At 45.5% G+C, this 16,184-nt stretch overlaps 1 protein-coding gene across 9 annotated transcripts in view; it reads right to left on the bottom strand.

The window, feature by feature from the left end:
- BIN1 (bridging integrator 1) overlaps window positions 1-16,184 on the bottom strand; it is a 97,163-nt gene that overhangs the window by 9,984 nt on the left and 70,995 nt on the right. For 3 of the 9 annotated variants that reach the window (XM_075710203.1, XM_075710201.1, XM_075710199.1), the window contains one exon: window positions 8,646-8,796. In XM_075710203.1, the coding sequence (XP_075566318.1) occupies window positions 8,646-8,796 (151 nt within the window). Of the gene's footprint in view, window positions 1-1,574; window positions 1,683-4,539; window positions 4,669-8,645; window positions 8,797-13,659; window positions 13,705-16,184 lie in introns of all 9 variants that reach the window. The other 6 variants (XM_075710198.1, XM_075710196.1, XM_075710202.1 and 3 more) reach the window with 4 other exon arrangements.

Genomic DNA, 16,184 nt, shown 5'->3' on the forward strand with positions numbered 1-16,184 from the left:
CATTCACTTATCAGTGGCAGACCACATAGACAGAAAAAAAAACAAAACACTCATGAGTTTGTGGTCCATCAGGGTGAAGTATGCTCCCATATATCCACACCCAACAGAGTTAGTATGATTTCAGAACAAGACTTCAACTGGTATCTTTGGATCAGTAGTGAAATACCTTAACCTCTTTGCCATAGTGCCCACCCTATAGAAAATAAATTCGACTGCTTTGAAAACTAAGTGGTTTTCACTAGGTTTTGTATTGTGGTTACCACTAGAAAGTACTGATTTCAGATTCTTTCTTTTAATGACTTGTGAATAAATACATTAGAAAAACAATATGCTATTGCTGAGCAGTTTTGAAAAACCCACTCAGTGTAATACTTGTTGCTTTCTGGAAGGGTAACAAATAATTCCATTTTAAGTCAAATTTATACTCATATCCTATGGCAGTATACCCAATTATGCAAGTTACAACTGGTGATTCAGAAAAAAAAAACAATTCCAGTAAATAAATTTAAAAAAAAAAAAAGGGCTTATCCTGGCATGCAGCTTGTTCTGTCAGGCAAGCAGACACAAAATGCCAATCTGCTCACTTAAAGTTCCAGAAAGCGGCAGCTTGCCATATTGGTATGTATCAAACTATGATAATAACTAGTACTTTGCAGATATGGTATTTTAATTCAGAAGAATCAAATGCCTAATGTTTGAACTCTCTAATAAGAGAGGTCTTATCACTACAAAAGTCTGTGTCATACAGGCCTACTTGACATGATGATACTGGAGAAACACTGTAAACATCCCAATTATGTTTATTACAAATTTTAATGGCAACCACAGGCAAAAAAGAACCATTTCAGACATATGAAATGGAAAGTCCCAGTGAGGACAACAGACAAATTCAGGATGCACTTGAAAGCCTCCAGCCACTTAGACATAAAATGAAGCACAGCCCACCTGCCTCTCTCTGACAGTGGACAGGACCAGCTGCAGGCCAGACCAGAATTAGGCTTCTTCCTTTTTGATAATGTACTGTGCAGCACTATGCTCAGAGGGGAAGGTACTTCTTATCTATGAATAAAGGCTATGTTATACCCAGGAAAAGAAGGGCTTACATCACTTGAATATCCGTCTACAGCTTTATTCACCTTAAGTAACTGTAGATTATCAGAGTGTTTATTAAAAATCCCTTTGAGAGCAATTTATAGCAGGAGCACAGAACTGAGGCTGGATTCTCATCCACAGAGTACAGTTTAAATCCATATAGCATACAGAGGATGCTAATCTAGGGAGGGACATACATTAAGTTGAATGAGTTGTCAATCAGTAGATCATCAGAGCAAAGCACAAGCATCCCACTGGCACCGCAGTGCCAGACTGCGGCCAGACTAATAGCAACCTGATTCTCACTGGACTTACACAGCCAGCAGAGAAGACCAAGGTGCCCATCTGCAAAGCACAGGTCTGGGCACCCAGCCCAGCCACCCACAGCTCAGGTCCACATTATCATTCATGTGGGTGCAGGTCATGCCACACTTGGCAACAAGTCAGTTACGAAGGGAGAAGGAATGGTGATATGAACCAACCTGGGAGGCAGGTGTGGGGGTCTTCCCCACAGTGGCATCTGGTTTAATGGGATCAAAATCCAGATCCAACAGGCTGGCTCCCTCCTGGAAGGGCCCAGGGGCATCAAACTTGGCAGCAGTGAGAAAGAAAAGCAGTACGAGCATTAGACACACACACACACGTGCACCATAGAGGGAGGTTATGATATCCAAGAGCTAAGGCTGCAAGCACAGAAGACATGGTGGCAATGCAAACACCTGATGTGACTCCTGACTGCTTGGTGCCTATAATCATGGGCAGTTTGCATGGGTGCCACTGTAAACCAGACCTAAGCCTTTTCCACAGGACTCATTCATCTTCTTATCTGGCCAAATGAGTTGACATGGTGTAAGCACCTGACCTGCTGTGGTCAAAATGATCACTGCCCCTGACGACTCAGAAGGGCTTCTCTTCTATTTATATCTATTCCCCATAGCTCATCCAGCTGCTGCCTTTGTACAGAAGGCCCAGGACAGACTCCCTCAGCCACACACAACTTATCTCAGGAACATGGACCCAGGCAGAAAATCATTCAAACTGCTGGAAGACAAGTCTGAGAAACCTCAGAGCTAACTCCCAAGACCCCTAATTCCCTCCTGCTTTCTGAGACAGAAACACAGAATATGGCAGGTCACCCTAGTTAAAGGATTTAAATCACTCTCCAATCCAAAAATGCTGTTTTCAATGGTTTCCATTTCTGGACATCCCAGAAACATGCACACATGAGTCTTCTACCTAAGCATAAATTTGAGAGGCTTTGCTACTCTTTTCAAAGTCAGCAGAGTAACTCCCTTTGACTGATTAATGCTCTAGCTAAAGACAATAATGGCACATTTGCTGATTACCATTAATAAAACAAAGGACATGAGTCATTAGTATTCAAAACTGAACTATCACTTCTGATTTTTAGATTTAACCTAACCACAACAAGACAGTCCTTTCTATTCAGCTTCAGAAGAGGCTGCTCTCTCCAGGAAGTCCAAGAAGATTTGCACCTGTTTCCACTGACCTCCCAGCTCACTGGCCCCACTGCTTCAGCTAACTTTCCAACAACAAAGTGTGGCAGGTTGGTCTCCACAGTAATCTCATAGCCCCACAATGGAAAAACTCCTAGAAAGTAGCAAGAGACAGCATTTAAGACAAAGTCCTCTGAATACAACCCACACCACCATAATTTTCACCTCCTCTAGTTTCCTCTAATTCTCTTACAGATTTTTTTCTCTCCCTTATGAACACCTCTTTTTGAGATCCACAGAGATGAGGACAAGGAACCAAGCTCTCTCATCTCACAATAATAAACCCTGACCAGTATGCAAAGACCAGCTGGCATTCTACGCTCCTCCAGCACATCCAGGCCACCCATCAGAGAGGCTACAACCCCAATCTTTAGTTTTCTTTGGTAATGAGAGATCAAAGGCTCCAGTCACGGGTCTTACCTGCCATTCAAGACTTACATGAAAGGGCTAGCACCCCTTGCCTTTACCCAGATCTCCCACAAGACAGCTCACTGGAGCTAAAACATCTGACAGCAACGGCCCTGGGCAACACACTGAATGCTAGCACCTGTTGGGTGCTTCAGTGGAGATTGCTCTGGCAAGGAGAGTCCTCCCTCAGAACTCCCATCTGATTGAAGTCACAGATCCCATCCGGGGTGAGAGCACTGATCAGGTGCACAAGAGTACATCTGGCTGAGGGCTGGCGTTCACATGGAAATACATGATACAAACCACGGGGCAGACAGAGCTGTCCATTATGGTACAGGAGAAGGAAGCACAGAAAATGACAAAGAGTTGCTCGGCTGCCTGCAGTCCCCACCTTCCAACGCTGCTGTCAAATCATCTCTCTGCTCTGCAAGCTTTATCTATTGCAATGCAAAATCTGACATGGACTTCCTTCCCTCCCCACTCCACCTGTGCTCCTCAGCAGCTGGGTGGAAGGTGGCAAACCAGAGGCAATGGAGCATCATGATGCAAGGAAAAGTTAGGGAATGAGTCACAGATGAGCACTGATAGAGACATTACTTGTGCTTTAACAAGCATTTAGGAAAAAAAAAATATATATACATGTATATATATATAAAAAAAGGTAGAGGTGGGTATCTCATGATACAGCCAGAAATCTGGTCAGGCTCCTATATACATAAAGACTGACATTCTCCTAGATCCAACACAGAATTCCCCACCTGGGCATCCTCTCTTGCAGTGATGTAAATCAAAAGGAAAGTGAATATGAAAATATGTACTTTGAAAATGTTTTTCCTTTTTCAGGGCTTCAAAAGGTGCCACATGGCAAGAAAGAAATATTCTGATGGGAACCGCTGGCTGGTGAAGAGTGACAGACTGTGTCAGCAGTCCTGAATTCACAGCAGGCACAGTCCTGCCCATCTAAACTGGAGGCACCTATTCTCTGCAAAGAGAACTTCATGCAATTCCTGTTGGCCTTTCCTGTGCAGGTGTGGGCTTTAAACCACAAAGACCATGTGTGAAAGCACAGAGAGCACAAAACTGCCTTCTCCCAGAACTGGCATAGATGCCAGGGTCAGCACTTGGGAATGTACAAGAGCAGAAAACACATGCTTCATCCACACCCAGAATCAGTGGGTCTGGTGAGACCATATCATGGGATATGAGGGGAGCCATAATCCATGTGCATTCCTGCTGAACAAATGCAGTGATTACTTTCTAGCATCTTCACCAGCTGCATTTCTCCTGTTTCTTCAATGAATGAAAGCTCTCAAAGGGTAACGTGTTAGTTAAAGCTGCCTTCTAGGCACCCTCGCCTCCAAGTTAGCCTCCTATCTAACCCTTTGCCTTCTGAGGTCCAATGCTGAGCTTGCCTTCCTCCTTCACCTGACCAGGTTTCATGGCTTGACACCTCCAAAGAGAAGAAAAGTCAAAATGAAAAGTTCAGAGGCAGACAAATATAAGGCAGGGCATAGCAGCTAACCTGCGAAGGGGTTGTCACACTTATCTCAGGGACAAAATTGTCATCAAACAGACTGATGATGTTCTCCTGCTTGATCTCCTTGGAGGGGGTGACTTTTGGAGGCGGAGGCACCGGAGGCCCTTTCCTCAACTGCATGCAAGTGAGCACACGGCCACAGCACAGACGGCGACACCCAAAAAAACCAGAGACAGGAACCAGGTTAGCCACAAAAACTGAAGTTGGGGAAAATCACAACCACAGGCACAGAGCAGGGTCCAATCAACTCCATCTGAAGAGAGAGGTAGGGAGGGGCATGGGCTGAATTGAAACAAAATTAAAAAAAAAACCCACATGCCTCCACAGAAGGTTTGGCATCATTAGTTACACTTCAGCCGTGGGCAAGTTTCCCTCTGCAGAGGAGAAGCGTAACACAATTAATATGCATTGGCAGGACATGCATACATAATTAAAGCATGTGCAACCTTCAAAAGAACCACTGGGAAGGGAGCAGATCAATTACTGAGAACACGATTCAATAGACCAGGCCAGCACTGCCTCCCTTCACTATACTTACCATACCTAAGGGAATGAGAGATCAGACTCAATTTGTCCTATTATGGGTAGATGACCATGAGGACAGACTCTGATCTGGTTCCCTGATGCACTGGTTATCAGTGTACCATAAGAAAGGTCTGAAGGAGCGCTTGATGGTATCTTACCGCTTCTCAGCTTTAGGCAAGAACAATTCAAACTCCTGAGAAGACATGACTGCTGTGGGCCCAACTCTGCTCTCAGTTTCACCAATGAGCACTGACACTAATGAAATCGTGTTTCCCAAGTGGAGATCCCAGAGAATGCGTAACAAAGTCTGACCCTGTAACTCTAACCCATCCTAATACCCACCATGATGCTAAAAGACTCAGCCTGACCCTGCATCCAAAATCCCATGGGAAGCTGTGGTAGATGCTCCCTAGATAAACCCATCCATATTGTTTTCACATTTTCCTGTGCCCAAGGCTCAATGATCATTTCTAGATCAAATCAAACTTCAAGTAGCTGCTGCTGTGTTGGAACAAAGCAGCCATACAAGTTCCCAGTACCACAGCAATGCTCAGCAATGACAATGCTTTCCATTTGCAGTGATGTTTTACAGTGACTTGATCTTCTCATCGTACTTAGAATCCCAAGGCAGCAAGACTCAAGAGACCTGATAATGGGCACCCAGTGTATCAGTGTCAAGCCCAGATCTGAAACACAATCCCCAACTTCTAGTCCTTTGGTCACACTCCTCCAGCATATAACTGAGCTCTACAAGGCATTTATTCACATTACTAAGGATATGCCCAGTTTTCTACTGGGTTAACCTACTTCAGAGAGTGAAAACACACATTTTCCACTGAATAGCTGGCTAGGGGAAATAATGAAAGTAGCGTGTTCGCTTCCAACTTTTCACTGTTTGCAGAAGGTGGTGTGTCCACATTCCCCAAGAACAATCCCTTCCTGAAAATCCCCTGCTTGCCAGTTGCAGGAATGGACCAGAAATCTCAGGGAAAAGCTGTTCTCAGAACAGAGCCACCATCTGCAGAAATGGGAGGCTCCAATTACCAACTCTAAAGTCAAAAAGATCCCAACTGTTCTGCTACTTATTTCTCTAAAATAGTCTCCTTCCTTCCAATGCATTAGTGTCTTGGAGACCACCACTTCCACAGTGTCCAGCATTACCTTCAACAGCAGTCTAAAACCACATTTCAGAGACAACACGATTGTATATTGATGTTGGATTATATCTGGAAATTCATCAAGCATGAACTTTGCCACCTAGAATAAAACAAATCCTGGAAAATTTTTCTGCTGACTTGGATCCCACAGAGCTTTACCTGTGTAAATTCAACATAGTGGCACTGATTTCAAAAGCATCATTACAGTGTTTCAGTGGTGTAACTGAGAGCAGAAGTCTGACCTTTGAAATTTCACAGAATTAAAGGACAGTAAAAGAGCTATTTTTTTGGCATAGGGAACAGTTCAAAATTTAGTTAGTATTTATTTGGTGTCTCCTGTTTTGCTGTCTTTCTCTCCACAGCCTTTGCTTATGGTTTGCATTAGTATTTCAGACAGGAAGAGGCCAGAGAATTGTACTTGCTTTTTGCTCCATCCTCCCCCAGAGGATGAGGCCCCCAGCCTCCCTAGGAGGACCCTAGAACAAATCACTTACCCATAGGTCAAAAGTAATGACACCTGTGAAGATTTCATCTTCACAGCTTAAAGCACTGTTGAGAGAGTAGACACTTGTATTTTCCAGCTGGCTGGCAAGCTGATGCACGCTTAGCTTCTAGACTATCCATACAGACACCAGACTTGGCTCTAAGTATGAAACCCCTGCCCTTGTCTTCCCTCCCTCTGGAGCCAGCTCCATCTCTTAGCACCTAGTACAAATATGAAGCGGAGCTCTTGTTCTTCGCTGTAGTGAGGCCTGGGAGAATGAATTAAATACAGATTGGGAAAGAGCTGCCAGGTGGTGGCAGCATTAGCTGCAAATGCCATTTCAGTCTTGCCTGTGGCCCATCTGAGGTTCCAGCCAGGGCTGCACTGGAATATTCTGCTTGCTCGACAAGGGGTGCCTCCATCCCCATTCCTGTGGGCAGGAAGGCAGCAAGTGAATGAGAAAGCACTTGCAGGCTAGCAAAAACAAGACTTATGTGTGCTATTTAAAGGAAAGGGAAGAAGCTAAACTCAGCAAGACAAGTCCACAGGCAGGGTGGAGTGAAGTCTGCAGTGAACAGCTCAATAAATATCTGCACAATTTCTTGTTGCAAGTTTCAATCAAGTTGTGGCAATCTCAAAAAAAACCAGGAAGGCAATTCTGGATGCACTATCCTCTCTCCCCCATACATATGCCCTACTCCAACATCCTAGGCAGGGTGGTGGCAAAGCTGCTCTAGGCTGTGCAATGCTAAGTGGTGCAGAGACCCTGGAGAAGTACTGAAAAGATGTTGCCAAGCATCCACACATCTCACAGGGCTGGAAAAGACCCTTTTGCCAATGTACAAACAACCCCTTTTTGTCCCTAGATAATCCTGAAAATAAAAAATGCAGTGGAGGGAAAAATATTGTAAGAGGCTACCCAGAAACAGGAGACAGCCTACACCACAGGCCTGGATTTGGAATCACACTGCTACATATGACAACAGCAAGGAAGTTCTGGGTTGCACCCGTCTCTTTTCAGATGCAATAGGTTTTCTCTTACCAGTTTGGCCAGAACCCCCTTCAGCTTTAATTCTTCCTGGAAGACTCCTCCCTGGTGTCCCACTTACTGAAATGCAAGGATTGGCACCAGACATAAATTTAGCCTAGTTACTGCTTTTCCCCACTAGGCTTTTCCCTCATGCAGCAATAGAGGGGCCGGAAGAGGAAGTAAATGTTTTATTTTCCTTAAATCCCAAAGTAAAACATATCATATGATACGCTGAGTAGCAGGAGCTACAACTGCTATTTTAAACATGCTGCTGGGTATCTCCTATGTAAGGAAAGGACTAACAAAGGCCACGTGGAAGGTATCAGACACCATATCATGGACAGTCTTCTTCCTGGTACCCACCTAATTTCTTCATAGCATAAGAATATAATGCCTTCATTTTTAGCATAATATTTTATCTTAGGATTAAAATAAAACATCATGCAAAGTACAAATGTTCTCCTTTTCCTTATCTGTATTGAACTTTTTTCTTTGAACCTTCCTCAGTTACAGAAGTTCTTGAGAAGAAACTGGACCATTGAATTCCACAAATTAATTCAAATGTAAAGAACAAACTTCCTCGCCTAGCTACAACTCCATCCTCCCTGGATATTCTTGGCCATCCTACCGTACAGCAAAATGTATTACTGGCCTGTAGAGGCATTCAGAGACAGCTCAGTTCTTCCCTATGTGATAGAGACATGACCAATGAGCAACCTGCATTCCCAGGAACCTCTCAGGAACCTGCGAAGGAGAACAACCATCATGTCATATTCTCTGTGCTCAGTAGCAGGAAGAGGTCCAAAAAAGCAACTGATGGATGTCTTTGACTCACGGAGCTTGTGCCATCAGTGGTCATACTGCAGAGACATGGTCAATGTCACAGGGACACTACCTGAGACGGTGACTTTGGGATGCTTGACCCAGGTGCTTCCAAAGTGGACGGTTCCAGCTCATGGTTGACAGTCTTGGTCTCAGGGCTGGTGATGGGAGATCCATCTGGTGGAGGCGAGGGGCTTTTATTTGCTTTCGCTGGGGTGCTGTCACTGAAGGAAGCAGAGAGAAATGGAGGCAGGGGGGGAGAGAGAGAGGGAGAGAGAGAGAGAGAGAAGTCTGAGCCATGCCTAGGAGGAGTTGTGCTAACCAGCACAGATCAGTGGCCTCCATTATCTCTTTGCTTCACTGCCCAAACACATGATGAAGACATTTGAAGCCTCTACAAGCTTCTAAGAAGCATCTTTGGTGAGTCACTTGCAGTCCAACACACTGCAGCAGCATTACTGTGCAGCAGCCTACTCACTAAATTCCTACTGCATGGATATACTTTGCCTCAGACACAGGAAAACAAAACCAAAAAAACAACGAGGCATCCTTAATTCTGCTAGATTCTAACATTAGTGCCTGACATTAATTCACAGTCTTTTAATACTGGGAAAGCAGATGGGGGAAGGAGTTCTGTGAAGCTCATTTAGTTTTAAATTCTACAGATAAGAATTTTTCTGCATGGTGGTGTACTGACACCTGCATGGGTTATAACAAATAGATCTGCAACATCTGTAATTGCAGAATATCATATTCCTCTACATGGTACAAACTGGTTAAGCTGGAAGAGGGGCAAAGTAGCCAGAGGTTTCACAGATCATTCCAGACAGTAAGGAAACAGTGAGATTCTGGCTACTAATAAAGTTTTTTCTATTATGGAGAGTCTCCCCAGCCTTGTTTTCAATGATGAACCCCTTCTGCCCTTGCCTTTCCAGTTGGTCCTCATTCCAGGACAGTTTCTGACGCACAGTCAAGAGGGATTCTTCAGGGAATTAAGACGCAAGGAACATATGCCAATGGCATTTGTTGGTTCGTAACTTGTCCAGATTTGGACAGATTTTTTCAAAGGAATGGCAAGAGGCACACGCCTTTCCCTAAGGGCATGCCCTGGCCAAGTGTCAAATCTATGCTTCAAAGTGCAGAATCATAACAGATTTAGTAAAAAGTTGGTTACCAGAGGATTTCAACAGGGATAAAGGTAAAACAATTTTCCCAGCCTAGTTCTCAGGAACAGCTGAATCATCTTGGCTGAAATTCAGCTCCCCAAAAAGCAACTAATCAATTTATCTCAAGTCATGTAGAAGCACAGACACTGGTAGGGGATATTTTAGCAGAAGTGGTTACAGTTTGGCAAAACTATACACAGCTGAAAACAGAATATTACAGAATATTGCAAAAGGGCTGTGCAACCTCATCTACAGGGAGTGGTATTTGCCTCCACTTACAAAGTTGCAGTTCTTGCGAAGTTAAAGGCCTTGGGAGAAGGCTGAAAGGAACAGATCCTTTCCTACAACTTGAGGCAATAAATCCTGGCATAGAGCCAGGACTAGAGCAATGCAGACCTGATTCTGCAGGGACATCAAGTCAATTATTTCTTTGCTCTGTCTCAAGAGAGTCCAGAGCTCCAGACACATACATCCACTCACACTTGGATGCCCAAGGTGTGGTGGTCATTGGCTAACATGCATGATGGCCTCATTCCTAAACACTCATGAGTAGGGGGACAGCAAGAGGAGGAAGGGACAGCAAGGCATTTCAACAAACCTCCCCTTCCAAGCAAGCATCTCCCCCTGCTCAGCATTCCAGCTTTCAAGCTCCCCATCCCACTCCCTCTTCATTCACTTTGCCCTTACCCGTTCCCCCACTTTCTCCCCATATCCACACCCCACACAGCGCTTGTTCTCAAGTCCACATGCAGGTCAGATGTTTCTGATGACACTGATGCCAGCAGCACACCAACATGATGCAACAAACCCAATGACGTTCTCTGCCAGCAGCTCTCAAACAGGGGCACACAGGCCAAGGGAAAAAGAAGAAAAGGAAGAGGAAAAAGGGAAGAGAAGGGACTAAAGAACATGTACGCCAACCCCTGCAGCTTTTCAGTTTGACTGGATATGCCTACGGTGCCCTTCCTCAGAGGTGCCCAAAAATCACTTCAAAACAGTGGGTTGTGTGAAGGATTCTGCAAAATTGACAAGGTTGTGCTACAGATGAAAAGAAGTAATGGTTGGAGACTGAAGGTAAGGAAGTCCTGCTCTAAATAGGAATCACCAGGGAACAGCAGGAAATGACAGAAAATGTCCTCCAATGGCAGAGTTGGGGAAAAAAAAAGTACGTTACCTGCCCTAGAGTTGAAAGCACTTTGGAGAAGTTGGGGTACACAGTGTTCTACAGCTAGACTGCTAGGACTCCTCAAATGCCCAGCCTACACTGGGAATATTGGGACTACTGGCTATCAGCTGGCCTACCAACACAAGGGTAGGCTTCTAGGTCCCTTCTAGGGACCTGAAGAGGCCATTTCTCCCATTGAGAAAGGAGTTCAAGCTTATTTTCTAAAGGCCACGAAACAGCTTTCTAGTGCCTTATTTCCGGTGCCTGGCACTGACTTAATTTGGAGATATATGGGTAAAAGGCTCCCACTTGAAAGGCAGCCCAGTTTCTTCCCTTCATCTTACAAGGGCTGAGAGGGCCACACACTAAAGCCTTCATTAAGTCACTACTATTTACAGCTTGTTTGATGTGTTGGTTGATCCCCCTAGGAAAATGCCAGTGCTAATTTTGGCTGAGCCTTTTCCAGCCCCCCGAGCGACACCTTCATTCCTGCACTTGTCGCTTTGCACACATTTAGCCAGTGCAACCAGCGTCAAGCAAGCTTGTCACCAGGATCCTCTGTCCTTCACAGGTCCCAGGGGAGCACACGCTGCCCACACAGAGCAAAGTCCTGTCTCCAAACTGACTGCTTGCTCCAGGAAACACAGGGAAAAAAAAAAGCAAGAGTGTGGGGACTGTCCCCACTGACCAAACATGAGTACCACAGTAAAAGCAAGTCAAAACAACAAGGTCATTGTTCTCTCTTTTTCCTTCCCATGAGCAATTGGGAAGTAATGCCAAATCCAGGAATATCAGGCAGGGAGGGGAAGGTGGTATCAACTTTCTTCTGCAAATAGAGAGCTGGGAATAGGGTCTAAATGCAGTTACTGCACCTGAAGGGAAAGCCAAGATCCCCCGGCCTCTTTTAGTGCTGCTGAGCTCCCAGACCCCTCATGGGGCTGCCTCATCTGCTCTGGAAGAGCAGAGTAATATATGCAGATGGGGTTCCCATGTGCTTGTAAAAATCCTACGTTAGAGGATGAAACCTACTTTCCATTATGGTAAAAACAGACCAGTCACCTCCTGCCAAGTTCTCAAGTTAAAAAGAAAAAAAAAGGTTGGCATCTCAGCTAAGGCTGAGATAGGACTTTTTAGCCAAAAGTAATTTATTTTTTAGCACCAAAGCAGGCTGGAGAATTATTTAAAAAAAAAAAAAAAAAAAAAAAAAAAAAAAAAAAAAAGAGGAGGCAAGAGAAAGTAGGAAAAAGCACCTACATACCCAAACATGCAGTGGCACAAATGTACATTCTTGCTGCAGATCAAAGAGTGACCAAGTCCCAGACCCTCCTTCCCTGCACCAGGGGTTGCACATTTCTCTGTGACCCCAGCAGCTGCTCTGCCAGCAGAAACCCCTAGCACAGCCCAGGTCAGGCACCTTAACTGCTGGACCAGTTGGACTTTATTGGGCGGAGCAGGAGAACATCGTGGCTAGAGCTCGTTGAGATGAGATTTACTAGCCCTCCCTCTGCTGTAGCACCCATCCATTCTCAGTGACTGGAAATATCAGACCTCCTGTCTGGCACAGGTGCAACACTGGTCCAGCCAAGGACCAGAGACAGACATCCAGAGAAGTACTCCTGTAAATCCTCCTTTTTCCTACAGTAGAAAACCTCAGAACAGTAACAACACAAGACATTCCTTCACTACTTTTTATTTGAGGATATGAAGTCAAGATTTTGCCCATCAGCTTCCCTGTGAAATTACCATTCTCCAGCCTCCAGACTCCCACTTCACAAAGGATGCAAAACAGAGACAAAGAGAAGGGTTATGTGACTTGCCCTAGTCAGTAAGAAGCCAGGATCAGAAAAGCAAGGATCCAAATCCACCAGCACTCGCTTTTATTGCTGGCAGGACATCATCTTGAAATTTTTTTTTCTTCTTCCTCTAAGAACGCCATGGAGGGAGTACAACACAAAGACTAAGAAAAACAAAAATTAGAGGAAGCTTCCACACCGCTCCCACTTGCAGGAATTCCCGCTTTGCTCCAGAGCATGTTCTTGTCAGAGTCCTTGACCTATGGTAACTCTAGGCATTGTAGCAATCCAGTTATTCAATGCCATCAATGTCTTGAAAGGCAAGATGCTGACATTAGTCTTTATAGAAGACAACAGGCTTCCTTTTCCTTCAGCCCTGCACAAAATATTAAATGGATGGAGCAAGGTAGCAAGAATCCTCAAGAACAGAGCAAGTAAGAAGCAAAGCCGGAAGTGTCCTTCTCCCACCTCATCATCCTCCCAACTGCAACACGTAGACAGGAGAGGACTTCTGAGTGTGAAAGGCCTGCCTCATGGTCCTCCCTGGCCAGGCAGGGAATAAGAATGGAGCATTTCAGACCTGTTCAAAAGGGCAAGCCCCACTAGGTAAAACTAGAAGTTGTTAATCCCAAAATTGCTCATATTTCCCATGGAAAACACAGCACTGTGCTTTTAGTCACACAAGAACAACTGAACGGACAATGCCTGAGCTTTCAACACTGCCTTCTTAGATAGGAGAAGAAGCAAGGATTCAGACCAGGCACACAAGCAGTTAATGGGATTATCCAGACACAGAGAGATCTCAGCAGGACCCAGCAGGCCATGAACATATCATATCATGCAAAGGACCCCTCTCCCATCACAGGGTTAACACGTGCCAGGCTGTTAGAGTCCAGCAACAGCCTCTCCAGTTTTAGGAACTAAATCAAACACATATCGAAATGCTGCTCTCCGTACCGGTACCTGCTCATCTTTTTCCTCAGCCTGGCGAACAGTTTAGTTTTCTTTCTGTTGAGGATGGCACGCAAATCATTTCCGTTACAGGATGGCACAGTCAAACCATGGAGGAAAAGTTAAGCTTCCAAGCACCCATTCACTTGGTGCCACAGAACTCATTGTAATCAAGATGACAAGATCTCCTCTGTCCCTCTGCCTCTCTCTCACACACACACAGATACACAAACACACACTGAGAAACACATACATGCTACCCTTGGTTCCTAGAAAGCTATGGCCTGGTTTGGAGAGGGTAGGAGAGTGCTTATTGTGTCTGTCAAACACCTACATATATGTGAGCAAAGTAGTGTTTTCCCTGCTTTTTGGAATATGAGGCCAGGGTGCACATGGAGAAGAAAAAGGAAACTGTATAGACCTGCAGAGGACTGTAAATGTCCTTTTTTCACAGGTAATCACAGCTCCTCACTCTCCCCTATAAATACTGGTACACAAGAAACAAGCTCCCCATTCTCCTTTACTTATGCGATCTGTGCGTAGTCTTGTATGTGGAACCTAATCAGCAGCTTTCCTACTATGTCTTTTTCAAGTTTGTCCAATTGTACTAGGGTAATGCTATGGATCTCCTAGGTCTTCGAGGCATCTGAGCCCTGAATGTTCAAACTCCTTCAGAAACAAATCCCAAACGTATGTCTGAGATTCCCAGAAAAGTCTGAGGCTGCTACACAGCCAGCATCAGATTCATCAGCCACAGTAAAATCTCTGCAGGGCTTTGCATGAATGCCATAATGACATGCACAGATAATTGCCTCTCTTCTCACACCTCCTCATTCGTTTCCTGCCATTGTATCCATGTCCAATCCCCTTCCCAGTAGAGAAGGGTTAGGGAAGCATCTGCTCCTACTGCAGACCACAATAAGCAATCAGATCAGTGAGGGCTACTTCCTCCTGCACACTCTCGCTCCAGCCCTGCACCACAATGAGAGGCCAGATGTCCAGGAGAGACAGAAGTGCCTCACAGTACTTCCTGGTCACTGGAAAACATATTTACTGCCCTAGCACACCTTTGCTGCATCTCCTACCCTGTTCCACTGTGCTCAGGAGGAAGAGTAGCCCTGGGGCAGGTCTGGCATCTCAGCTGAGATGCAGGGAGTAAGCGATGAAGCAGCAGCACTCAGCTTGCTACCTGCACAGGAACCTCTGTGTGTGCACTCATTTTCATTTCTTAGGGCCATGTGGTCTCGCAGCCAGCCAAAGAGCACAGAACTGCAGCTGGGACACCCATTACAGCCCCAGATGAAGCTAGCTGGCTGTGGGGGCAGGAATTGTGAGGACAGGTAATTTATTCATTGGAAGCTCTTTCAGGCCAGAAACTTCATGCCACAACAACAACAAACATGTCTGGGCCAGGCTGTCACTACAGCATGCAATCACTTCCTTGAGGAAGAAATGAAGGAGGAGGAAGGAGCTGCACAAAGCAGTGGCTACAGCCTTCATCTGCCCTGTTACTTCATCCTCTTCCAAGGACCCTGGAGGATGCTGCTATCAGAGACAGCACATGGCAGCAAGAGGATGGGCACCACAGCCTCCTTACAAGGCTTCAGTCTTGTTGGGTTGTGATGATCAACAGACACCACATGCTAACTTGGGAAAAAGATATTATTTTCACAAGAAGCATTCCTACTAGCATCTTGGAAATCTGGTCTCAGCAATCCAAAATTCAGGGGCCAAATTCAACTCAAACGTCCTCTTTCTTTAGAGCTGGCAAACACCACACACACTGCTGGAACAATACATACAAGTCCTCTATGCGCAACTGCAACAGGGGTTAAACTGGGAGGAGAGACAAGGGAGCACAGAGGTCTCAACAGCTGATCTAGCCCTTCCGAATCAATGCACTCAGACCGCAGCCTGCCCTTACTTCATGCTGACTTCACCTCCTCCCTCCGTCAATGCACCAGTTGAGGACTAGGGCCGTGCTCCTGCTCACCCAGCACGTGGGATTAGCAGCAGCTGGAAGCCAGAGCCCAACACTGTTTCATCACTCACACATTTGGATGGGAGCCAGACAGCCTCATCCAGAGCCCGACCTCTCCCTCCCCTCTCAGTGCTAGAGAATGTGCAGACTTGCACTTAACCATACAGGACTGGACCTAGCTGAGGAAAGAAAACTAAAGGCCCAGAGGACACTCATTGCTTGCACATGTGCAGATTAGAAGTGCTCTGAGATCAGGAGGCCTCATATTAGTGAGGCTGCAACTACTTCCACAACACACACAGAGGAAACACACCTCAGCTGGGTACACAGGAGGGGCGTAAGCCTTTGGCAAACAGGTGGTCCCAAGTTTGGAGGGCCAAAGAGGAGGCTGTGGAAACAATTGGGCTCTTGGTGCTTAAGCTCACAAGCTGCAGGTACATGGTGGAAGTTTTTGAGGGAAAGAACAGGACAGGCGCTGGGCAACTGGACCCAAAAGGAAGGGCAGCTCAGTATTACATGTCAGTGCATGGAATTTAATTTTTAAAAAGCAGAGCTG

The sequence above is a fragment of the Pelecanus crispus genome, chromosome 5 (assembly GCF_030463565.1).
Source record: "Pelecanus crispus isolate bPelCri1 chromosome 5, bPelCri1.pri, whole genome shotgun sequence".
NCBI classification, from domain to species: Eukaryota; Metazoa; Chordata; class Aves; order Pelecaniformes; family Pelecanidae; genus Pelecanus; species Pelecanus crispus.